At 37.6% G+C, this 24646-nt stretch overlaps 1 protein-coding gene across 1 annotated transcript in view; it reads left to right on the top strand.

The window, feature by feature from the left end:
* The window catches only part of Frl (formin-like protein), a 708708-nt gene that overhangs the window by 388752 nt on the left and 295310 nt on the right, over positions 1-24646 (top strand). The window contains exon 17 of the mRNA XM_090382384.1: positions 12469-12546. Coding sequence (XP_090238510.1) covers positions 12469-12546 — 78 coding nt within the window. The remainder of the gene's footprint in view (positions 1-12468; positions 12547-24646) is intronic.

The following is a 24646-nucleotide window of genomic DNA, read 5'->3' as shown; positions in this document are numbered from 1 at the left end:
TCAACTACTGCTCATCTCAGATGCCCAAATTATTCACTGTATGATTCCTTTCGCCTCAAAGTCAGTACTTGTGCATATATCTGTTCTGATATTCCCTGTCAGAGACTTGGCAATTTGGAATCTCCTCTCTTTGATCTTCTCTGGCTCAAAATCTCTCTACCTCATTGTGTCAAATTCATCTATTCTCTCTAATCACTTGGAGCTCTTTGACTTCCTCTCTTTGCAACTTGACTTTCTCCAGTCCAACTTTCCTAACAGTGAGGTAATTTTCCTTGTTGATTTTAATTTTCACAACTCCAGCTGGCTTCCTTTTTATAGTCACACCGACCCAGCTGATTGAGATGCTGAGGCTTTTGCAATTACTAATTACCTTGCACAGATTGTTCATTTACCAACAAGGATACCAGACAGTCATAACCGTACAGCCAATACGCTTGATCTTTTTCTCACAAGCAGCCCTTCTAAGTACACGGTCGAAGTGAGAGATCCTTCAGGCACCTCAGATCACAACTTGGTGATTGTCTCTTCTCCAATAGAACCTTTATCTCATGGCTATTCCCAACCTCGTGTTGTTTGGCATTACAAGAATGCAAAATGGGATGACCGGTGAGACTTCTTTTCTTCTTTTTCTTGGTCGGATTACTCTTTCAAAACTTCTGATGTCAGTGTTTGCTCAGATCGTGTCAGTGAAATTATTCTTGCAGGAATGGAATCCTTTATCCCACACTCCACTTTAAAATCTCGTCCTTTATCTAAACCTTGGTTTTCCAATAAATGTGCTAAGGCTGTCCAAGAGAAGAATGTTGCATATCGTAATTGGCTTGTTTCTAATTCTTCAGTTTCATTTTGTGCCTACACCAAAGCTCGCAACAATTGTAAAGCAGTTATTAATCAGTCCAAACTAGAGTTTGAACAGGCTAAGAGTAGAAAACTTGCTTCTTGCCCTAATGGTAGCCGAGCATTCTGGTCTCTTGCCAAAGCTATTGGCCGCAACTTTTGCCAATCTTTGCTCCCACCTCTGTCCAAACCAGATGGTTCTGTTGCCACTTCAGCCAAGGATAAAACTGACCTGCTAGCATCCCATTTTTCTTCCAGCTCATGTATTAATGATCTTGGTAAAACAGCTCCCACCATTCCCAACACGTTCCATTGAATGCCTCCTGTGGTTTTCCGTCAAAAGGATATCAGAAGGATTTTGATGAATCTTGATGATAAGAAATCTCCAGGTCCTGATGATATTTCTCCACTTGTTCTCAAAACCTTCATCTGAACTTACTCCTTACTTCCTCCTGAACTTACTCCTATTCTTTGCCGCCTTTTTTCACTTTCTTATTCCAAAGGTGTTTTTCTTTCTCCTTGGAAATTTGCTCATATCCAGCCAGTTCCTAAAAAGGGTGACAAATCCCTCCCATCCAATTATCGTCCAGGTCCTGATGGTATTTCTCCACTCGTTCTCAAAACCTGTTTGTTTGTTGTTTGTTATTTGTTTTTTAGGAGCATTAGCAACTAAGGCCATATTGCTCCGGGAATATGCGGTGGTCATTCCCTGACCTTTCCGCATCCAACCCCGGTCTAATCAAGAAGCGTGTGCTATGCACTGCTGCTCCTTCCCACCTGGCTACGGAGGTGCCCTCAAAACCTGTGCTCCTGAACTTACTCCTATACTTTCTTATTCCAAAGGTGTTTTTCCTTCTGCTTGGAAATTTGCTTATATCCAGCCAGTTCCTAAAACGGGTGACAAATCCCTCCCATCCAATTATCGTCCCATTGCAATTACTTCTACTCTTTCTAAAGTAATGGAGAAATCAATTAACTGTGAACTCTTAAACTACCTAGAAACCTTCCGTCTGATCAACGATCACCAATTTAGATTCCGTCAGTGTCGATCCACTGGTGATATTCTGGCTTATGTTACCCATTTATGGACTAATTCAATGGAAAGGTTCGGTGAAACACAAGTAGTTGCCCTTGACATCTCAAAGGCTTTTGATCGTGTTTGGCATAAAGGTCTTCTAAACAAGCTTCCATCTTATGGTTTGCCAACTGTTTTTAGTAATTGGTTATCCAGTTTTCTCTCTGATCGCTCACTGAGGGTGATGGTAGATGGCTCTCTGTCTTCTAACTTCTCCACTAATGCCGGTGTCCCCCAAGGTTCAGTTCTTCCCCCCACTCTTTTCCTCTTGTATATTAATGACCTTCTTCCATTGACTGGAAATCCTATCCATAGTTTTGCCGATGATAGCACATTGCATTCAACTTTCCATTTTGAGAAACCTTGTCCTGCTCAATCAGCTTCGACTTCTCGAAAATCTGCTACCAATTCCTTAAATGCCGATCTTCAGGTAATTCTCCAGTGGGGAAAAGACAACTTAGTTGATTTCAACCCTTCCAAAACTCAGTCTTGTCTTATATCTCGCAAAAAGGATTCTTCTGCTCCTATGCTTATCTTTAGTAACACTCCGATTTCTAGGCAAAATGATATATCTCTTTTGGGGATTACCCTGACTTCTAATCTCTCTTGGCACAAGCACATTACAAATATTGCTTCCTCTGCATCTAAAAAACTTGGTTTTCTCTTTCACTCTCGGCGTTACTTTTCTTCCAAACAGCTGCTCACTCTGTATAAATCCCAAATTCGTCCTGCCATGGAATATTGTTCCCACATCTGGGGTGGTGCCCCCAAAAGCTCTCTGTCTTCTTGATTCCATTCAGAAGAGGGCAGTTAGGTTAATTAATGATTCATCTTTAACAAAGTCTCTCCACTCGCTGTCTCATAGACGTACTGTTTCTGCTGCATGCCTCTTCTACAGATACTTCCATGGGCACTGTTCTTCTGAATTGGCTTCTATAATTCCCGCTCTCTCTTTTAAAACAGTCCGAACGCGTGCTGCCACCAGCCAACATCCATTTACTGTCCAACTGCAAACTCACAAAAGCAACTTTTCATCTTCCTCGTTCATTCATTCAACTGCCGTTTTCTGGAAGAGCCTTCCTTCATATGTATTTTCTGAAAATTACAGTCTACAGGTTCAAGTCCGATGTCAGCAAATATCTTCTTTCGCCTTCTCAACCTCCAACCCAAGCACAGTACTGAGTACTATAGGTTCTAATACCTCTCGTCTTTGGGGATTACATAATAAAAAAAAAAAATATATATATATATATATATATATGCTACATTTCCTGTTTCGTCCCCACCTTCCCTCTAAACAGTATAACTCACGATCTAATCGAAAAAGCTGTAAATTATGCCTATCAGCAGATTCCTTGAAGATTAAGCTGCTTAATTCACACATTTCTAACGGCTGTGTCGCAAATTTGACAATATGCCAGACTCAGAGGCTGAAATACAAGATTTATAACCCCATGGCTAGCTTCAAAGAGCAACTAGAAATGCCACTGAAAATGCAGAGGATGAAATAGATCTTAGGCGTGGTCTGGTTTCTAAGAGGAAGCCAAGAAAAATGTAAAAATCTCCCATCAGATCACCAATAATCTCTCCTCAAAGGAGTGAAGCAAGCAAAATACTTGAAGTACAGTGGAGCGTCGATAATCTGAAATAATTGGGACCGGGTGTGGTTCGGACTTCCGATTTGTTTGGATTTTCGAACTTATCAAAAATACTGTTCTAAAAAAAAAGTTTAGTAAGTTTAGAAATAAAAACACTGGCCTAAAAATCTGAGCGACCACCTCCTTTTTTGTTAAAATCTAGCATCTTTCCACACAACAAAGGTCCAGGTATGGGTTCTCCTAAACTTCGTCTGTGTGAAACACAAATAAACAGCATCTTTGAGGGATGGTTCATTAGTTGTTCTCATAGTTTTTCTTTTTTATCTTTGCGCCATTTGAATGGAGTTTTGATGCAAACTTTAAAATCTTTTTCCTTATTTTTAATATAATATCGGTGTTTAGATACACCATAGACACTCTTAGAAAAACTACAAAGTAGTTGTTGTGGGCATCATTTGCTCTTTCTCATATTGTGCTCTGCCTTCACGACGAGTTGCCATGATGCTGCACTACCTCAAATAAGTAACGCTTCACTAATAGAGAAGACTATTGTTACTTATTCTCAGTGAGTACCACCACCCAGACATGTTTCAAGGCTATTGGGCTATCATCAGTGGGTGGGCAGGTACCCTAGTATTGCAGACATGACGACCCAGTTGTGAAGTTAGTCGCACAATATGAGAGATGCCAAAAAGGTGTATAAGATAATATTTAAAATAATTAAATGCACATGGCATAATACTTTAAGAGTTTAGTATCTATATAATATCGGTGTTTAGATACACCATAGACACTCTTAAAAAAACTACAAAGTAGTTGTTGTGGGCTAAACTCTTAAAGTATTATGCCATGTGCATTTAATTATTTTAAATATTATCTTATACACCTTTTTGGCATCTCTCATATTGTGCGACTAACTGCACAACTGGGTCGTCATGTCTGCAATACTAGGGTACCTGCCCACCCACTGATGATAGGCCAATAGCCTTGAAACATGTCTGGGTGGTGGTGGTACTCACTGAGAATAAGTAACAATAGTCTTCTCTATTAGTGAAGCGTTACTTATATGAGGTAGTGCAGCATCATGGCAACTCGTCGTGAAGGCAGAGCACAATATGAGAAAGAGCAAATGATGCCCACAACAACTACTTTGTAGTTTTTTTAAGAGTGTCTATGGTGTATCTAAACACTGATATTATATAGATACTAAACTCTTAAAGTATTATGCCATGTGCATTTAATTATTTTAAATATTATCTTATTTTTAATGTCTGTTATGGTTGACTTTCCAACCTGTAAAATTTTGCTAACAAAGACGTGCTCTCCCTTTGAAAGTCTGTTTAAAATCTGAATCTTCAATTCATTTGTTAAACATTTCTGCTTCCTTTTAAAAGATGAAGAAAACTACAGTATGGTAACATAAAACTCTGTTCAGAATCTTTTTACTCCATATCTCATTTGCTCGTATCATGTTAGTTGCAATTTTTATGTGCCATGTTCTTTGTTATATATATTTGATGCTTATTGATGCTTATCTTTTTTTACTGTTTTAGATTTTACAACCCAAAAAAATATAAAAAATGTCAGTGAACAGAAATATCAGATTACAAAGTGTGTTGAATAACAGATTACAAAGTGTTATGTTTCGTTAGTACAGTACGTAAGCAGAAATTAATTTTTATTTTGCTAACTTGTAGGTAATATTCTTCTGATTTTCGCTTATCATTTAATTTTATTAATTGGCAGGGGGGAAAATGGTGTAAATTTGTGCTTTATACAGTGTCTTCATTTTTATAGCCTGTAGATAATATTCAACCGATTTTCACTTATTAGAATTGCCATTTAATAGAAACAAAATTCAATTCACAAACATGATCACAATAACCAGCATTTACTGTAATTGTTTTATGGCACCAGCATTAAAAAAAAAAAAATTATTGATGGTTCGAATTATTGATATTCGGATTTTCGATGCTCTACTGAAATACAAAAATCTCAACGGACCCAAAAACGATAACACAGATACATTTTACAAACAGTCTCTTACTGCATTAGAAAGGAATGAAAGGGATGATGCTATTGCAAAGGCAAAGCAAGAACTTTTAAACCTTATGGCAGCTCAATCTAATAGAATAATGTTTTCTGTAGAGGCCACATTGTCCCACATGATGTGAAAACTACTGGACAAAATTGGAAAGAAAATTGATAGATCTTAATGTGGAAAATCAAGTTCTACGCATTCAACCCTTGGAGACTCCTCTAATAACATTAGTCCAAGAAGAACAGTACCCATTTGTAAAAACAATCTTTGGTCTTGTTTGTAAAAACAAACAAGACCAATCTTGAAATGGCAAACCAAGAGAAAAAGAAAACTGGCCTATTTGCAGGTGCCTAGGACACAACCATCAGAAAAAATCTAATAAAGTTCAAACCAGAATAAGTGGGGGCCACCTTTTAGAGAAAGAAAAATTCCAAAACAAAGAACTATTTGATCAAAACTACTACTGACAATGCCCATCTGAACTCCAGTGAACCTGTGCATCAGATAGTAACATCACTGCTTCTTCAGTGCATGATGTGGAAACCATTAAAAATCAACCAGAAGTTGTTATTGTTGTTGTTATTTGGATTTTAGGAGCATTAGCAACTAAGGCCATATTGCTCCGGGGATATGTGGTTGTCATTTCCTGACCTTTCCGCATCCTCCGTATATGGTGGTCCCGGGCTCGAACCCTGGTCTGATCAAGAAGCGTGCTGCTCCTGCTCACCTGGCTACGGAGGTGCCGCCAGAAGTTGTTTAACTCTGACTAAAGGTAGAGGTTACCAAATCTAAAGGACCCTCTATAATACTTTTTGATGTGGAGAAAGGTATCTCTCTCTTTCTCCACATCAAATTTGATGGAGAGCATTTATTATAAAAACTTTGAGGAGCACCTCACTATGGAGGAATTTGCAAAACAAATTATTATAAGATGCACAACAAAGGGCTGGATCACCTGCTCTCCTAAATTGTGTATCCACTAGATACAGAAGTTTCCACATCATCAAGAACAGATAAATTCCAGGTAAATTCAAGATAAATTATCTTACCACGTAAATGAATATTATGTTCATAAAATGGTTCAATTGTCAAAAGTTCAGTCACACATCTCACAACTGCTCACAAAAAGGTAGTTCATGTGTGGCACCGTGCTGTCATAGGTCATACCTATGTCAACTGTGAGACAAGAAACTCTCATCTGAAGTGTTTTAACTGCAAGGCTGTATGCCTCAGTTTTAACAGAAAACCTGTCAGAGATCCTAACTGTCCTGTTTACCTGCTTGCTGTTAAACAGTACCGGGCTAGGATAAATTATGGATACTCTAACGACGTGCCACTAAAGTTTCTTCAACTGAATGTGCAAAGAGATCTTGCTCTAGTTGACCAAGTGAAACTAAAAATAGAAGTGCCAAAATATAGATAACCTCACTCCAGGATCCATGCACTCATTGGGGTATGGTCAGGGATTACCCCTGGTCCTTCAGAGTGGTGGAAGCCACTTCTGACACAACCTGGGCAGCTGTAGTAATTAGAAACACCACACTCACTGTGACAAAAGTAAACTTTTCATGCACCAGCTTTGCAGCATGTGCCCAAATTACTACTTACCTTGACTCTCTTCATATCATCTCATTCTACTGCAGGCCAGGGGAACACATTACTCTTACTATTCACTATCAGCAAACAGCTCTTGCTGGCACAGCTTAACTTGGGACTGTGCAGGAACTCACAATGGTGAAGAATTGGCCTGCCTTGCTACTATGACATTTCTGGTTCTGAAAGGCCTCACATCTGTTCACTTTTGGTTCTACCCTGTGGGAATCGAATATTTATGTTACACTGGCTACAGCTGCTATAGCCCATAAAATAACAGACTTGCATGTCCAGGATCTCAGACAGCATCAGATCACAGAATCATCACATTGAAATTTGTATGTTAATTGGAGGCTCCCCCACTTTATTTTGACATTAAAAGGTATAACATCTGAAATGGGTAGTTTGAATAATTTTAAGGAAGAATAAGATGTATGATTAGATGGATTGAAAAACGAGATGAGCAGTGTTGTATTTTTCCCCTCCTCTTGTCTGATGCTGTATAACTTTACTTCCTTGCATCATTTGTCAGTACAAATAATAAGGCGTCTCCGTAGCCAGGTGAGCAGGAGCAGCAATGCGTAGCACACTCTTCTTGATTAGACCGGGGTTCGAGCCCATGACCACCAAATACGGAGGATGCTGAAAGGTCAGGGAATGACCACCGCATATCCCCGGAGCAATATGGCCTTAGTTGCTAATGCTCCTAAAAAACCAAATAACATAACATAACAAATAATAATGTCACTGAGTGGAGTTAGGCAAGCTAAACAGATTATAAGTCTGAAGAAATAATATAGGGCCATCTTGACAGGAAGACGGTAATACTGCAGTCACGGCACAGATTCATTAAGGAGAAGATATGCCTCTTCATCTGCTATGATGTAATCACAAAGGAACTCAATGCAAAAAATAATTTTGAAATCATATTCTTAGATTTAAGTAAAGCTTTTGAGACACTCTACCACAGGAAAGATGTGCAAATTGGAGCAATGTGGCATTAGGGACAGGTTACCTCTGTGAGATAGTTGTTGATGTTCACAGCTCTTGAATCAATATTATTAGTTGAGTCCTTCAGGGTTTTTTTTGTTGAGTCTCTTACTATTTTTCAGTATTTATTAATGATATTGATGAAGGCACATCAAGTTTAATGTTGAAGTTTGCTGATGATCTAGAGCAACGTTTCATATACTGGGATCTGCAGGCTCCTGGAGGTCCATAGATCAGTTCCAAGGGGTGTGCAAAATGGACCTTCTGGAACTTGTCAAATTATTCATTCTATGTATAGCAAATTGATAATAAATAAAGTTATTATATAAAAATATAAATTTATTATGTAAAAATAAGAATAAAGTTAAGCTGTTTTAAACACAACTGAATTTTCTTTTTAGAAAACCCAGTGTTCATACATATATATACCAACACACAGAAAAAAACATGCATATATATATATATATATATAGGGGGTCCACAAACTTTTTTTATTTTTGAAGGGGTCTGTAAACTTTTTTTTGATTTTTGAAAGTCTGTAGCTCTCAGCAGTTTGGGAACCACTGATCTAGAGAATAGCAGGGTGGTTAATGATAAGAATCAGGTTATGCCTCCAACAAAACTTAGAGAAATTAGGATGAAATGAGATGTGGCAGTTGAAGTTTAACATTGACGAATGCATTAGAATAAATTTCCAATTAGGTACTCACTGTTATTTGGTTTTTAGGAGCATTAGCAACTAAGGCCATATTGCTCCCGGGGTATGCGGTGGTCATTCCCTGACTTTTCCGCATCCTCCCTATTTGGTGGACACAGGCTTGAACCCTGGTCTAATCAAGAAGCGTGTGCTGCGCACTACTGCCCCTGCCTACCTGGCTACAGAGGCGCCCTAGGTACTCACTGTGGTGGAGAACAAAAGAGACCATAAAGTAATTGCACAGTCCAATATGAAGTTCTGTAAACAACACACAGGCTACTTGGGCAGCTCTTGGGGGTTGTGTCATTGATATACTGGAGTTTTGCTTTTGGGGACTAAGCAGTGATTATTGAATTGTATAAGGTAATTTCTAGGGAGCATGTGGAATGCGGCAGACAATCTGGAAGCATCATTTTAGCTAAGAGACTTCCACACACAGATATAGAGATGTCAGTTTGTTGCAGAATTCCTGTACTGTGATTTCAGAAGAACAGCATCTTTTCATATTTAGTTCAAGTAAAAGTTTTAAGTTAATGTTGCTTCACAATGGGAATATACACCCATCATTTCATGTTGTGCATGCTGTTCATGTTAATAAAGACTACATGTATATAAAACATATGTTAGAGGAGATCAAGTATGTAAGCACTTCACAATGCTGGGATTTGCAAGGAAGTTTCCACTATGGTTTTTTTTTTTTTTTTTTTTTTGCTGATGCTGTATAAGTTTGTTTTCTTGCACCATATGCCACTATTGATGCTAAGTTTCCTTGCATTTCTGTGTGAGCAAGGCTGTATGTGAGCACTACAAAAGTGGAGAATGGTTTGCCAGAATTCAGTTGCAACCTGACATAAAAAAATGTACTAAAAGGGTTGGTATCCAAGATACGAACTCTTGCTTCCACCACTCCACAACCTGCTGGGACTGGTTAAATAATTTGCTAGAGGAGCTTTGCTAATTTCAAACCTATGCATTGTACATTTATATATTTCATTCTCACCATTTCACTCAGGATCAGTCTGATGCTGAGAATGAAATGCATGGCAGTCATTTTATCTTGTAATTTTTGCTAACATTAAGAGCGAAAATTGCAGAGAACTAGTTGACAAACTGATTGAGAATTGCAAAAAATGGGACAAGATTATCACTCAAACTCCACTACTTGAACTCTTGGAATTTTTTCAGACCAAATCTGGACAACCTTAGTGAAGAGCGATTCCACCAGATCATATAACACTGGTCAACATGTAAAATGTTATGAAAATAAAAATACCCAATCTTGACTAATTTTATGCTGCTGAGCACAAAAATCACATTAAAACTTGTCAGTTAGCTTTGTTTTTGAATTACAGTGGGGCTCTCATATTAGCAAGTTACTCTACATTATCAACTACGGGTCTCAGCAAAACACAGTGCAACACCGCAGTTTCCTTACCACCATGCTCTTATCACACTATTGGCAACTGTTGCCTCCCTCTGCATCATGTGATAAGCTATTGTTGCCTCAAATGCATCTTCAACTCTATTACAGTAATCCACAAATACGGCTAATTACTGGGTGATTTGTTCTGAGTTAATGGTTGTCTGTAAGATTCCAAATTTTTGTGCAGTATTTGTGTAAATAGGTCGGATGACTTCTATTATGTGTATGGAAGTCATGTTAGCCTCAAGAAAGTATCCCTTAACTCGAGCCATAAAAAAGGCCTACTTCTTGTACTTTGGGTGTAAAGTAGGTGACCAGAACAAGAACTGGGCTCCACACATATGCTGCACTGCCTGTTCATCAAAACCCAATGCATGGGTGAATCGAAAGGGATGTGTTATGCCTTTCACAGTGCACATGATATGGAAGGAGCCGACAAATCACGTCACAGACTGTTACTTTTGTTTGGTGCTGTCTGTTAGAAAGGGGGTGATAAGGGAAAAAAAGTGGACAGTGACGTACCCAAATATACTATCTGCAGTTCATTGCCTCATGGTGAAGTACTACCTATCCCTGAACCACCTGACCGTTTTTCTGTACACTCTGATGAAGATGAAGGAACATAAACATCAACTTGATATACACAAAGAAAAAGCAGCACTCTACATCAACAAATTCGCCATTTTGTCCAAACCTTTATCTTTCTGAACCACATAAGATCACAGGAAGTGAGCTTAGTGACTTCATCAGGGATCTTGAACTGCTGAAGAATAAGGCAGAGCCTTTAGCCTCGAGGCTATGACAGTGGAATCTTCTAGATCATTATGTGAAAGTGACAACATTTCGTACTTGAAATAAAGGCTATGATAAAATTTATCAAACAGAAGATGAACTCACTGTTTGTAAGGATGTTGATGATCTAATGAACATGCAGCATGTTCTCAAAGAATGGCGAATATTTATAGACGTTTCTAAAGTTATCCTTAAGGCTGTGTTATTGCACAATGGAAATATGCTGCCTTTAATACCTGTTGCATATGCCATCCACAAAAAAGAAACATACATAAACATGGAGAACATCCTCTTAGGTGCACACTATCAGAAGTGTGAGTGGCAGATATGTGGTGATTTAAAGGTAATGACCATTTTATTAGGACTACATTAAGTATTGTTGCTTTCTCTGCAAGTGGGATAGTCGTGCCAAGGATATGCACTATGAGAAGAGGAGTTGGCCTCGATGAAAATCATTAACACCTGGAATGAAAAATGCAGCATTTTGATCCTGTGTTAGATCCAAATAAAGGTTTGCTTCTACCACTTCACCTCAAACTTGGACTCGTGAAAAATTTTGCAAAGGCTTTGGAAGTGAGTGGTCCTGCATTCATAACTTGAAATAGAAGTTATCACAGAGAAGATTAAGGCAGGCATTTTCATCAGTCCAAAAATATGGCAATTTTCAAAGACGAACAGTTCAAATAGTGATACTTTGAATAGTGATACTTCACCTTAGTGATAGCGAGAAATTAGTGTGGAAACCCTTTTGAAATGTTTTGACTGGTTTTCTAGAAAATGTTCAAGCCAACAACTACAAGCTTGTGGAAGATCTCATTACTTCTTACAAAAAACTGGGGTGCAACCTGGCGAACAAATCATTGAAAATGCATTTCTTGCATTAACACCTGCCGTCAGCGACGAACATGGTGGTGCTTCCATCAGAAATCTTTTATAGTTAATTTCAAATTCTTTTGTCTTCTTAAAATCAAAATACTTCCTGTGTGTGTGTGTGTGTGTGTGTGTGTGTGTGTGTGTGTGTGTGTGTGTGTGTGTGTGTGTGTGTGTGTGTGTGTGTGTGTGTGTGTGTTTTGGTAGTTGTTGGCGCATAGGCTTCTGTGGCCATAATGCACTTCCCAAGGTTTTGTAGTACTTGGATCCAAGCCCGAGGCGGGAATTGAACCCACGACCTTTGGGTTGCCAGGCAGGCACTTTACCCACCCGGCTAGCCCGGTCCGGGGGGGGGGGAGTGATAGAGAGAGAGAGAGATTCAAAACCTTGGTGAAATTCAGTCCTTAGTGGTATGATTTAATGGTTATGTGCTCTGTTTTACTGAATTCTTCTTTACCTTTCTCTCAATTCTTATGTTGTTATTAAGTAGTCAATCATTTTATGTTTCGACCTTCTCTAGATTTTAAAGTAAAATGCCTTGTTTTTGTTCAGATGAAAGCCTACAAAGAATATGAACGTGAAAAGAAGCCTGTGACTGCTTTGACAGATGAAGACAAATTCCTCCTCCAGGTATGCTAAATTGACAACCGTTTTTTTAACTTGTAATAGCACTTTTAAAAAACAGGTTTGTTAATTACAATAATTTGTGTAATATGGCTTTGTGTGTATGTTGGTGGTATGATTATCATTGCCTCTGTTGCTTCTATGATTATCAGTTTTAGTTCTGCTGAGGTTGAAAAATGTTGTGTATGTAAGTGGCAAAAACAGTTTATTGCTTTCCTACTTTGCACCTTGTGCATCTGAAAAGATTTTAAAAAAGATATCTTACTATATAATATTTTTCTATAACCTTATAACCTTCTATAAGGTGGCGCTAGAGTCGTGGAAGAGAACAGTCGGTAGATTTTTGGCTGCTGTAAAGGGATAAGTATTTTTACTGTGTTATTCGTTAATTAACAAAGTACATTGTGTTTTACACAGATATTAAATAGGTGTATAAGGCCTTGAATGGGTTGAGCAAGCTGAATGCTGATGGGACTCTTCCTCTTGCTCAGACTAAGAACCTGAGGGAGCACAGTTTCAAATTGAGGAAAGATAGTTGTAGAATAGATGTGTGGAAATTTGCATTTAGCCAGTGGGTAGTTGATTGGTGGAACAGGCTTCCATCTTTTGTTGCGGAAACTAATAGTGTAAATAAATTTAAGGCTGAGCTGGACAGGCATTTGGAATGAATGGAGGGGTCAAATGGGAGCGTGTTTTTTTTTTTTTTTTTTTTTGCTGATGCTGCATAAGCTTGCTTTTATTGCATCATATGCCTCTACTAATGATATTCAACTGATGTATTTTTTATGAGGTGATATGAGTTTTTCAAGCAAAAGATAAACAAAAGTCCTGAGAACACTATGGATCAACAAATTATTTAAAAGATGTTATTGCAGCATTAATATTTACTATTTGAGATAAGGTGTGACTGAAGGTAGAATATTGAGAACATGTTCTGTTTGGCACGAGTTAATGACAAATTGAATCCCAAAAATTTTATAAGCCTATAAATTTGCATGCCTGCTAGCTCTCCAGAATTAGGTTGGAGAATCCATCTTTTTTTTTTTTTTTATTTGATCCCTCCTTGGGGATCAGAAAAAAAAAGCTATAGCTTTTCTTTTAAATTCTGATTTTTTATTATTTTTTTAAATTCATCAAATTTCTGCCTATTTTCAGTGACAATTTTCCCATCAGTTGTTGGTAGTGACATTCAGTAAGAAGCCTAAGAAATACAACATAAAATGGCCCCGGGTGCCAAGCGAATTCGAGGTCAAGCGATATTTCTGCAATCTATAGAGTGCTCTTCAAAAGCAATTCAAGTTATTTCTAAGTTCCTACTTTTCTCTTAGCAATCTTATTTTTCAATCCATTCTATACTTGAAAAGCCACAAGTAAGAACACAGAAAGGAAGCCTGCCTTTCTTTATTTATCCATGTATTTCTAGTTCACTAACCAACGAACACTTTAACCGCTTGGCCTCCTAGCGGCACTGCTCCAGCCTCCCTGTGTTGGGGCCGGAAACTTTGGCAGATAAGTCCTCGTGCCAAGGGCTAAAAGGAACAAACATGGCAAATACAGACCATGTAGACATGGAAAACGAAAACCAAAACAGACAGAAGATTGATAGGTTGGCGCATCCCTGCCTGTCTTTCTTAATCTTCCACTCTTTAAGTAGTCAACCTATGAGTAAATTGTCTTCCTTTGTTATACAGAAACATCTGGAGGGTATTGCAAGATCTCCCAAGACGGTGAAGAGACTGCAATCTTGAGACCTTTTAATGGAAACCACAAAACAAAGACTTTCTGAAAAGCTTTTACATCAAACAAGCTTTGCTGGCCTGGCATTCCTGTAAAAATATCTCCTCATGCAACCCTAAATTCATCTAAGGGTGTCATATCTAGTTGGGATTTATTAAATGTCACTGAGGAAGAAATAAACCAAGAACTGCAGGGACAGAATGTAATTGAAGCAAAAAGAATAATGATTAAAAAAGATAATAAACTGGCACCTACCAGAAATATTATTCTTACCTTCAATATGCCAAACTTACCCTCCTCTGTAAAAGCAGGTTATTCATTTTGTTGCATTTGCCCCTACATATCCCTTTAAGATGTTATAAATGCCAAAAGGTATGGTCATTCTTAAACTGTATGTAGAGGAATTCCTGTCTGTTTCCAACTGTTGGTCCTCAGGCTACATACAAAATGACTGTACAGCTACAAAAATGACCTGTCCAAATTGCAAAGGTGACCATCTTGCATATTCCAAGACCTGTGAAAAGTGGAAACCAAGAGAAAAATTAGTAAAATACAAGGTTGAGAAAATCAGTTGCACCAACCATAAACCAAAATATTACCCATGCAAACGCTGTAAAAAATATCAAGCAGTTTCTGTTCAAACTGATGTCACAGTTCCTATTAATAAATCAATTTCTGATTGGGCTAGAAATGTCCTCTCTCTCTGAGCTACAACAATTGTATGCAAACAACAATCCAAGACCACAGACCAATCAAATAATACTCACTCATCTGACAATACCAGTGGCATCTCCTCCTCCTCCAGTGATTGCTACCACATCTATTACAAACTCAAATGCCATGAAAAATATTCAGGACACAATCATGGACACAGATAGCACATCTATACAGGAAGATCCTATTTTAGAAATCCATGTGCCAAAGAAGAAGAAATGGACACTGGTCGGCCAGTTTTCCTAAAAAAAGACAAACAGAAATTGGAATGTCATAAACCAGTCATCTTCAAAAAGCAGTCAGAATCAGCTCCATCAACTAAACACAAATAATGGCTTGTATTTTACAATGGACACACAGAGGCTTTCGTTGCAATACAGACGATATCCAAGATCTAATTAATTGTTATTCTCCAGTTGCTCTCTGTCTTCAGGAAATGTACCTAACCTCACAAATTTCTCCTTCTGTAAAGAACTATTGCCTTTATTGAAGAGAGTGAAATACAGCTAATGCTGCCCATGTTGGTGTGGCAATCCTAGTAAATTCAAAGATCCCAACTAAACATATACCACTTCAAATGGAAATAGAAGCTGTTGCTGTTCGTATAACTCTCCATTTTGGAGAGTTATAACACGTGTCTCAATCTACCTATCGCCAAATCATATTTACTCTTTAAAAGATCCTGAAGACCTTTTCATACAGATGCCTCCACCTCTCTCTGTATATTACGCGACTTTAATGGGCACCACCCTTAATGGGGGGCTACTAAATTAGATAGATGAGGTCAACTAATTGAAAGCTTTTTAGAGGCACTAAATCTCATCATACTTAATACTGGTGCACCCACGCACATACAGCTCCCAGCTGGACCCACCTAAGCAATAGATCTCTCAATTTGTTCTAGAGTACTGGTTCCGACCATAGAGTGGTATGTTATTAATGATCCAATGGGCAGTGATCACTTCCAAATTGTATGCAACCTGTTAATAGCATAGACTCCTCTAGCTCAACCCTGCAGAAAATGGAAATTTGCTCAAGCAAACTGGGCAAAATTCCAGTCATCAATATCTTTCGATGAGAAAAAAATCCGTCTCCAGCCTATTGATGATGTGACAGAATACATCATGTCACATCTCCTAAGTGTCGCTAAAGACACAATACCACTATCAAATCCCCTGGGCCAAAAGCATTATAATTATTGGTGGAACAAGGAATGCAAAAAATAAAGCCTGGAATTTGTTTTGGCAATACCCAACGATGGCCAATCTAATAAATTAAAGAAGCCAAAGGCAAAAGCACATTTCATACAAAGGCAAGCCAAGGCAGAATCCTGGACCCATTTTGCATTAACAAAAGCACTGACACCAAAATAATATGAAAAAAAAAATTAGACAGCTTTCTGGTAAGTTTCCTACTGTACCTTCTCCAATCCTTTCCTGGAATGGGGGAGATCTGTCTAGTCCTTTAGATATTGCAAATGCTTTGGGCAACAGTTTTGCCGAAGATTCAGCACATTCAGCTCTATATTTCATCATTCCAAAGAATTAAAAACACTGCAGAACAGCATTCTATTAACTTTCAAACTTCCCTCCTTCTGCCATATAACAAACCTCTGCAATACTCTGAAGTCTTGCATGCCATTGGAACAGCTCACAATGGTGCTGCCGGACCAGATGGGATCTATTATGTCATGCTACAACATCTTGATGACAACGATTTGTGCCTTCTCCTGGTCTTTAAAACCGAATTTTTCTAGAAAATGTTTATCCAGCTTCTTGGCATCATTCTACTGCTTTGGCATTCCTAAAGCCTGGAAAATCCCTCTCAAGCTGCCTCACTAAAATCCTAGAAAAATTGTCCACAGTAGACTCATCTGGATCATTGAGTCTGAACGGTTAATGAGCCATAGTCAATATGGCTTTCATCAAAACAGGTCATGCTTGGATCTTATGGTTAATGCTGAATTTGCCATTCGTAATGCCTTTGTTAATCACAAACATCTAGTAATGGTTTCAATAGACATAGAAAAGGCTTTTGACACCACCTAGCAGCATGGTATACTAAGAGATCTTTACTCTCTTGGTCTGCAGAGCAACCTTCCTATATTTGTGAAGAATTTTCTACATACTAGATGGTCCAAGTTCAATACCAACATGCCCTTTCTACAACTTTCATTCAGGAAGGTGTTCCACAGGGATCAATACTGAGTGCCACTCTTTTTGCTCTTAGAATAGATTCTATCACTAAACAACTTCCAAATACTGTCAAGATTTACCTTTATGCAGATGACCTTTCCATCTCTGTCATTCCCAAAACATGGGATCTATTGAACGACAGCTGCAGATATCACTAAATAAAATACAGCAATGGGCCAGCATCTATTGACTATTGGATTTCGCAGCAGAAAACAGTTGCTATCCATTTTTGTAGACAGTGCGGGTTTCATCCGGATCCTGAACTTCAAATCTCTAATATCTCCATCCCAGTCAGTAATAACATCAAATTTCTAGGATTAGTTATGGACAACAAGCTAAATTTCTTAGAGCATATTAAAAAAAGTACGTACTGCCTGTCTAAAAGAGATAAACATACTTAGAGCACTATCTGCCCTGACATTGGGTGCAGATCGTACTTCTATTATACAGTGCATTAATCAGAGCCCGTCTTGATTACAGAGCTCCCATCTATGATTCTGCCAGAATGAGTCCATTACGGTGGCTTGATCCAGTTCAAGACAGTGCATTCAGAACATCGCCAGCACATAGCCTTTATATTAATGCTCATGAGCCCCATTCAGTCGTACCTTTTCAATCCACCATTAGAAAACCTGTACAGAAATAAACCTAGCATAGTAAAACCAGCTGGTCTTCACCTTCTTGAACTGATGCAGGTTTGGAATGCTTCCATCCATTCTGTACAACAGGTAGCAACTTGTACTCGACCACCATGTGTTCCTCCTCTTGTACCAACCAATGACACTTACCTCTGTCAATGGGGAAAGAATATTTTGCAAGCTTCAAATGTCAGACAACTTTGTGCTGTTCACAATAAAAGATATATTTATTTTCCTCCAATGTATGCAGATGGCTCTAATCTAATTCAAATGTTAGAGCAGCCGCAATGTTTCCGAATACCACTATTTCAGCATCCCTTCCATCTGAATTCAGTATCTTCTCAGCCAAACTGTATGCAATTAAATTAGCTTTAGAAAATCTCTGTTCTGACAGTCTTTTTAAAATCTGTTATTTACACTGATTTCCTCAGCTCAATCTTAGCATTATGTAATTCTTCAGATAAAGTTCACCCTGTTCTTGATGAAAATAGAAAATTCTTACTGCAGATTGAAAAACACCACCAACTAGTGGTGTTTTTCAATCTGCTGTTGTATTCCAGCACATTCTGGTATATTGGGCAACGAACTTGTTGACAAAGCTGCAAAAAATCGAACCACCTTAGATTTAACAAATATCCCTGTTCCAGCATCAGACTACGCACAAATCATTATGCATGCCTATCAGAATGGACAACAATCTGGCACTCTCAAACTAAATAATAAACTCTGCAATTTAAACAGGATCCAAATCTTTGGCATTCCAGTGTCCGAACATCAAGACGAGAAGAAATAAAAAGTAGTCCTTTCAAGGGCAAGAATAGGTCATACTCATCCAACCCACCTTTATTTACTCACAGGAGACAATCCACCGCAGTGTCCACAAACTTCAACCATGCTATCACTGGTAAATCTTGATAAACCAATAACTTTAGAGAATCTCATTGGTGACAAGGCAAATCAGAATTTTTAATCTACCTCAAAAAAACGACTTTTTAATCATTTCTGATTTTACAAAAATTTCTCATTTCTTATATTATAAATGAATAGGTGCATTATAGCCATCAAATCCCCATAACAACAACATAAAATTTCAGAAGACATATATGCAAGGTTTTCTAAAATCTAATAAGGTAACATTTTTCTTATGTACAGTATGTAGATAATTTTTTGATCAAGCAGTAGGAAATGTGATCAAGTCCACAATTGCAAGCACCTAATCATAAGATAGGCATTTGGTGCAAGAAGTGCAAAAGTAGATGTAGTATTTTGTTGTGACAATGAATGTTGTCATATATGGCAAATGTTTATTTTGTGTCATTTATTGTAGAACATAACCTTTCTGAAGTTGTGCTAATCATGCAGGTGTATTGTTCAGAAATAATGTTTTCCAGTAGTGAAATAGCATAAAAGTATGGTTGTAGAAGAACAAAACAGCAAGTATTGATATTGCACAGTGAGGGGAAAGAAGAAGTTGTGATAACACTAAAAAAAATGTACCATTTCTCTTTGGTACAGATGATAGTAATCACAGCAATTCTAAGCTATAACCCATTGTGGTGACCTGGCCAGCAGGAGGAATCGACTTGGCTTTCTTTGGAGGGAGAAAAGAGCTGTTTCTGCTTCGGACTGCTCCCTTTTTCTCTAGCTGAAAATGATGGACCAAATCTCATCATGGTTACAAACCTTGCAAGGAAATTTGCTGGCATGCTTGTAAATGATGCAAATGTTCACTTGACTTAGCAACTCTTTGCATTTTTGATCTGCTGTCAACAACTTTAGGACCCGTTGTGCTGATGCCTTTTTCATACCAAAAACCTCTATATTATGTTGTATCCATGTTCAGATGAAGTGCCTAAGACATTAGCAATGTACTGAACTGTCACTCATCGCCAGATTATGTATACTGTCAACAATTTCTGGAGTGACGGACATTGCAGGCCTTTCACAGTGTAGGTCATCTTCCAGGCTCTCCCTCCCTCATTTAGATTCTGCTGCCAACTTCTTAATCACGAAATAGGAATGAGCATCCTCCCCCAGTATTGTAACTACATCCTCACTAATTGCCTTTGGCATTAGTCCTTCTTTTTCCCCTCAAATATTGGATGACTGCATCACATCTTATTTTGTCTATCTTTCCTCATTCACACAACTTTTTTGACTTCCAGGACCTGTAATTAAAAAAGATGCTATTTAAACTGTGTGAAACTTGGTGGGCTACTTTTAAGTGTTATACCTCAAGTACAGAAAATTTTAACACTGTACCACTACTCTTTCATACTCAGGCCATGACCTTTTCAAATGCCCCTAATAAGTTTTTGACTTTTTCATAAGTCTGAACATTCAAAATGTACCTTTTATACAGTATAAAATATAACTTCAACTAATCTAGAAAAGACTCATTTCTTTAACCAATATTTTAATTTACTAATCTTTTATTTCTCTAACTTAGTCACTGCTCTTGCCTCCCCATGGCAGGGCTGGAAGAAAAGTTGCCCCTCATAGCCACAAAGAGCAAACAATGATTAATACTAACCCTAACTATTCCAGGCCTCCCAAGGCTACCATAAAAGGGAGGGGGGGGGAGAAACACACACACACACACACACACACACACACACACACACACACACACACACACACACACACACACACACACACCAGTTCCAGCACAAAAGGGAAAAACTGATATAAGTGTACATGTATACCATGCTCTAAAAACTGTCACCATTTCTGATTCTGGCAACCTGCTGGAAATAACTGGAGCTCCTAAATCAGTAAAAAGACTTGATTACAAGATATATTGGTTGAAACTACTTATCGAAAATTTCCGGAGCGATTACTGAAAATAACTAATTTTGGAGGACTGCCTATTACTGTCACCCTATACAGAACACTCAATATGTCAAAAAAGGGTGATCTCAGAATGGGAGCTTCTTGATGTCCTGGAAGATGAAACATCAGAGAGTCATATGAGTGAAAAGAATAGCTGTGAAAAGAGAGGGGAAATATCACTCCCGCATGAATTGTTATATTAAGTCAGAACTGGATTTTTGATGTGCCGTATAAGACCATACATATCAAACCAGCTGCCAAAGAATCCCCACTTGGGCCATGTGTGGATCCCAAAAGCAAAATGGTCAAGAATGTTCAGTATCAGAACCTAGTTGCCCTAATTGCACAGGCTATCATCCTGTTTTCCCTAGGAAATGGGACCTTTGGGCAAAAAGCAAAATCGATACAAAAACACAAAATAGAACATAAAGTAACATACCAAGAAAATAATCCTACCTACAATTTCAAATGAAACAACTAGATACTTTTACACCCAGATAACCCACAAAAGGCACCTCCATAGCCTGGTGGGCAGGTGCTGCAGTGCGTAGCACACGCTTCTTGATTAGACCGGGGTTTGAGCCCGTGACCACCAAATATGGAGGATGCGGAAAGGTCAGGGAATGACCACCGCATATCCCCGGAGCAATGTGGCCTTAGTTGCTAATGCTCCTAAAAACCAAATAACAAACAAACAACACAATCCACAAAAATAAACCTATAGGAACTCAAATGGACTTCGTAATTTCACCGAAGAAATTCTTCTTCTTACTTAAAGCAAAAGAAATACTTAACTTCATTTACAAGAACTGGCATTTAATATGCGTGTATCTGTCTCATCAAACAGCCCACCTGGAACTAAATAAACGAGAGAAAAGAAAAATGTGGTGCAATACAGTCTCATGCTCAAATGGATGTACATGAAAAATCAGCAAGATGAATGACTCCTCAAAGCATTTACAGATGAAGAAATGGATGTGGAAAGGCCTGACATCCCAAAAAATAGAGAAAATGAAAATAGATAAACATAAGAAGTTATAGCCCTTTGTAAACAACCTGAAGGAACTAACAAAAAAAAAAAAAAAAAAAAAAGGAACTACAGAGAGGCTTTCACACCAACATTGTGATGCATGTGAGCTCTTCACAAAATATGCACCAATCTGTCTGTCTCCAAGAGACACACCTTAAACTGTAGGGGTACAGGCACTGTACCTCCTCAGTGTAACAGTTGCAAAATCTTGTTATATTGTAAACAGGAAAGATAGAATGCAATAGCTCACAGTGGAGTAGCAATCTTAACTAGTCCATGCATTCTAGCTCAGCAGATTCAACTAACCACATTGTTGGAACCAGTAGGCTATCCAAACAGCAGTAGATATATACATTACAATCTGCTCACTCTGTTCACCTCCAAATGAACATATAGTCTGAGCAACTTATTGACCTAATTACACATGTACTGCCCCCATAATGTATCTTGAGGATCTAAATATACATCATCCTTTATAGAGAATCTAGTTAAAGATCAAACAGGCCATACAATGGACCAACTTATCACTATTCAGTGATGGCTCACCCACATATGCCCACCTCCCTACAGGTTTTAGCACTACAGTTGATCTCATCTTATGTTAATCCATACTGTACCCAATCCTTATATGAAAAACAACCAGTGATCCATTGAATAGTGATCATTTTCCAATAATCATTACCCTAAAAAGCAGAACACCTGTGATGCCTAGCAGAAACCCAAAAGAAAAGGGCAAACTGGGAAAAATACAAAGAATTAGCAACTCTGGGCTTATAAACAATCCAACACTGTTTCACTGTTTCAGCTAAATATATAACTGAAATATTATTATATGCAGCAGTAAACACAATTTCCCAAACATCCACAAAACTTCCACCATATCCAATAGTATGGTAAAATTAAAAAAAAAAAAAAAAAAAAAAAGGCAAACTGCAGCCATTATCAACCCACTACAGGATGGAAGCCTCCTCAACAATTCATGGTGAGGTATGGTGAAATACAGAATATCAATTAGCCAAATACTGCTTGGAATGATTTCCTAGAAAACCTACAAATACTCTTATTCAGTATAAAAGAACCTTACCAAAAGCATGACATATCAAAAATTCCAGTAAAAAGGAATCTTTGATTTAATATATATCATCAATCAATCGAACAAGTAAACAGAAGATCTGGAATAAAATAAAAGAAATTGAATGATTAATACCAGAACTTCTTCTTCCCAATAATATGTTGGGAAGGGCAAAACATTGCCGAGTTCAGAAGATAGCAGATATCATTGGAAAAACATTTGCAAAATATTCAGCAACCAAATCATACACAGCCACATTTCAAAAATGCTAAAAAATAAATTAACAAGTATGGAGTAAACTTTTTCCCCAAAAAGCAACGAGCAATATAATATACCTTTTATAATACATACACTACACGATGCCTTAGCTTCATCTGAACAAAGTGTAACAGGTCCAGATAACATATGTTCCCTGATGATAAAACAGTTCCATGAAAAGTCCTTATATCCACTATTACACAATAAGACCTACAGTAGACTCTTGATTTTCCAGGATAGATGGTAAAAAACAAATCCCGGATAATCGATTTCCCGGTTAATCCAAAAATACAGAAGTCCCCAACATACGTAAGATATACATTCCAGGACTTCTTACTTCATCGAGTTTTACATAACTCGGGAATGACTAATAACATATTGCTACTATATTTTTATTGACAAATCTGAATTCAGTGCGATACTCGTCAATGTTTGACCATTTTCATGCATTCTTATTAGTTTAATTTTCTGATCCAAGTCGATCGCTTTCCTTTTCTTGGTAGATTTCCTAGTAGCACTCTCATTTATTCTCTTAATTGGCACCATAATAACGGTCAAAACGAACTGTAAAGAACTTCACAGGGTTAAGGCGAAAACTCACTATTATTACCCCGTACAAGCTCACATTTTATTAAAGCACATATTGCTGGAGGTCAACAAAAAATAAAAAACAATTTGCACTTTCCAGGTTATTGGGCGTTTCTATTATCACAATATATATGTAAACGGGTAGTAAACTCGATCTTATTGCATTTGGAATGATACCGATAGCTGGAATTCTGTTGGTTTTTACATTATTATGGTGAAGTGTGTGACCCCTTCACTGAAATTTACAGTCAAAAAAAAAAAAAAAAAAAAAAACATAATTGTAAGAATCTTCTCTTTCTTTCTTTCCTATTTTTCTGCTTCTTACTCCGATCTCACTTGTGTAATTCGTGCATGCCGTGATCATCGTTATTGATTGTTTATTATTATTATTTTTTTGTTGTTTTCAATTTTACAATCCTAAAAAAATAATAATAAAAAATTGAGTGAAAAAAAATTTGCGTAAATCCGTAGTTGCATAAGTCGGGGACTTACTATATCAAAAAATGTTCAGCAAACTACGTAAAAAAAAAAAAAATATGGCGATAGATAAAAAAACTTACCACGTACTACTCGTGTGTTCAATACGACCTTCCCTTTATTTTTTACAATATCGCGTATGGTTTGGTCGCCAATATTATAATGCTTTATTAGAGATTTAACGGATGCACCATTTTCAAACTTTTGAATAATTTCAAGTCTTTCTTTAACTGAAAGTGCAACTCTTTTGCATTTGCCCATCATTTTCGCAATTTCTAAACAAAAAAATTATATATATATATATGTGTGTGTATATATATATATATATATATATTTACTATAAAAAAAAAACGTCGACATCCCTAATCTCCCAATGACGACTTATAACGCTGCTTCTTGTCGCTTATTTACGACTTGCAAAATATCTGCTTATACCCATTTGTATATTTATGATTTCTAGTTGAGGTTTTTTTTTTTTTTTTAATTTGGAGTCTTGAAGTGCCCTGATTAATTGAGAGTCTGCTATATATATGGAAAATGCATTCCCAGACCTTGTTGTTTTGCA

Source organism: Mastigoproctus giganteus, chromosome 1 (assembly GCF_048544385.1).
Source record: "Mastigoproctus giganteus isolate SK-2022 chromosome 1, ASM4854438v1, whole genome shotgun sequence".
NCBI lineage: Eukaryota > Metazoa > Arthropoda > Arachnida > Uropygi > Thelyphonidae > Mastigoproctus > Mastigoproctus giganteus.
Note: the sequence above shows the minus strand (reverse complement) of the source record. Positions and strands in the feature narration are given on the sequence as shown.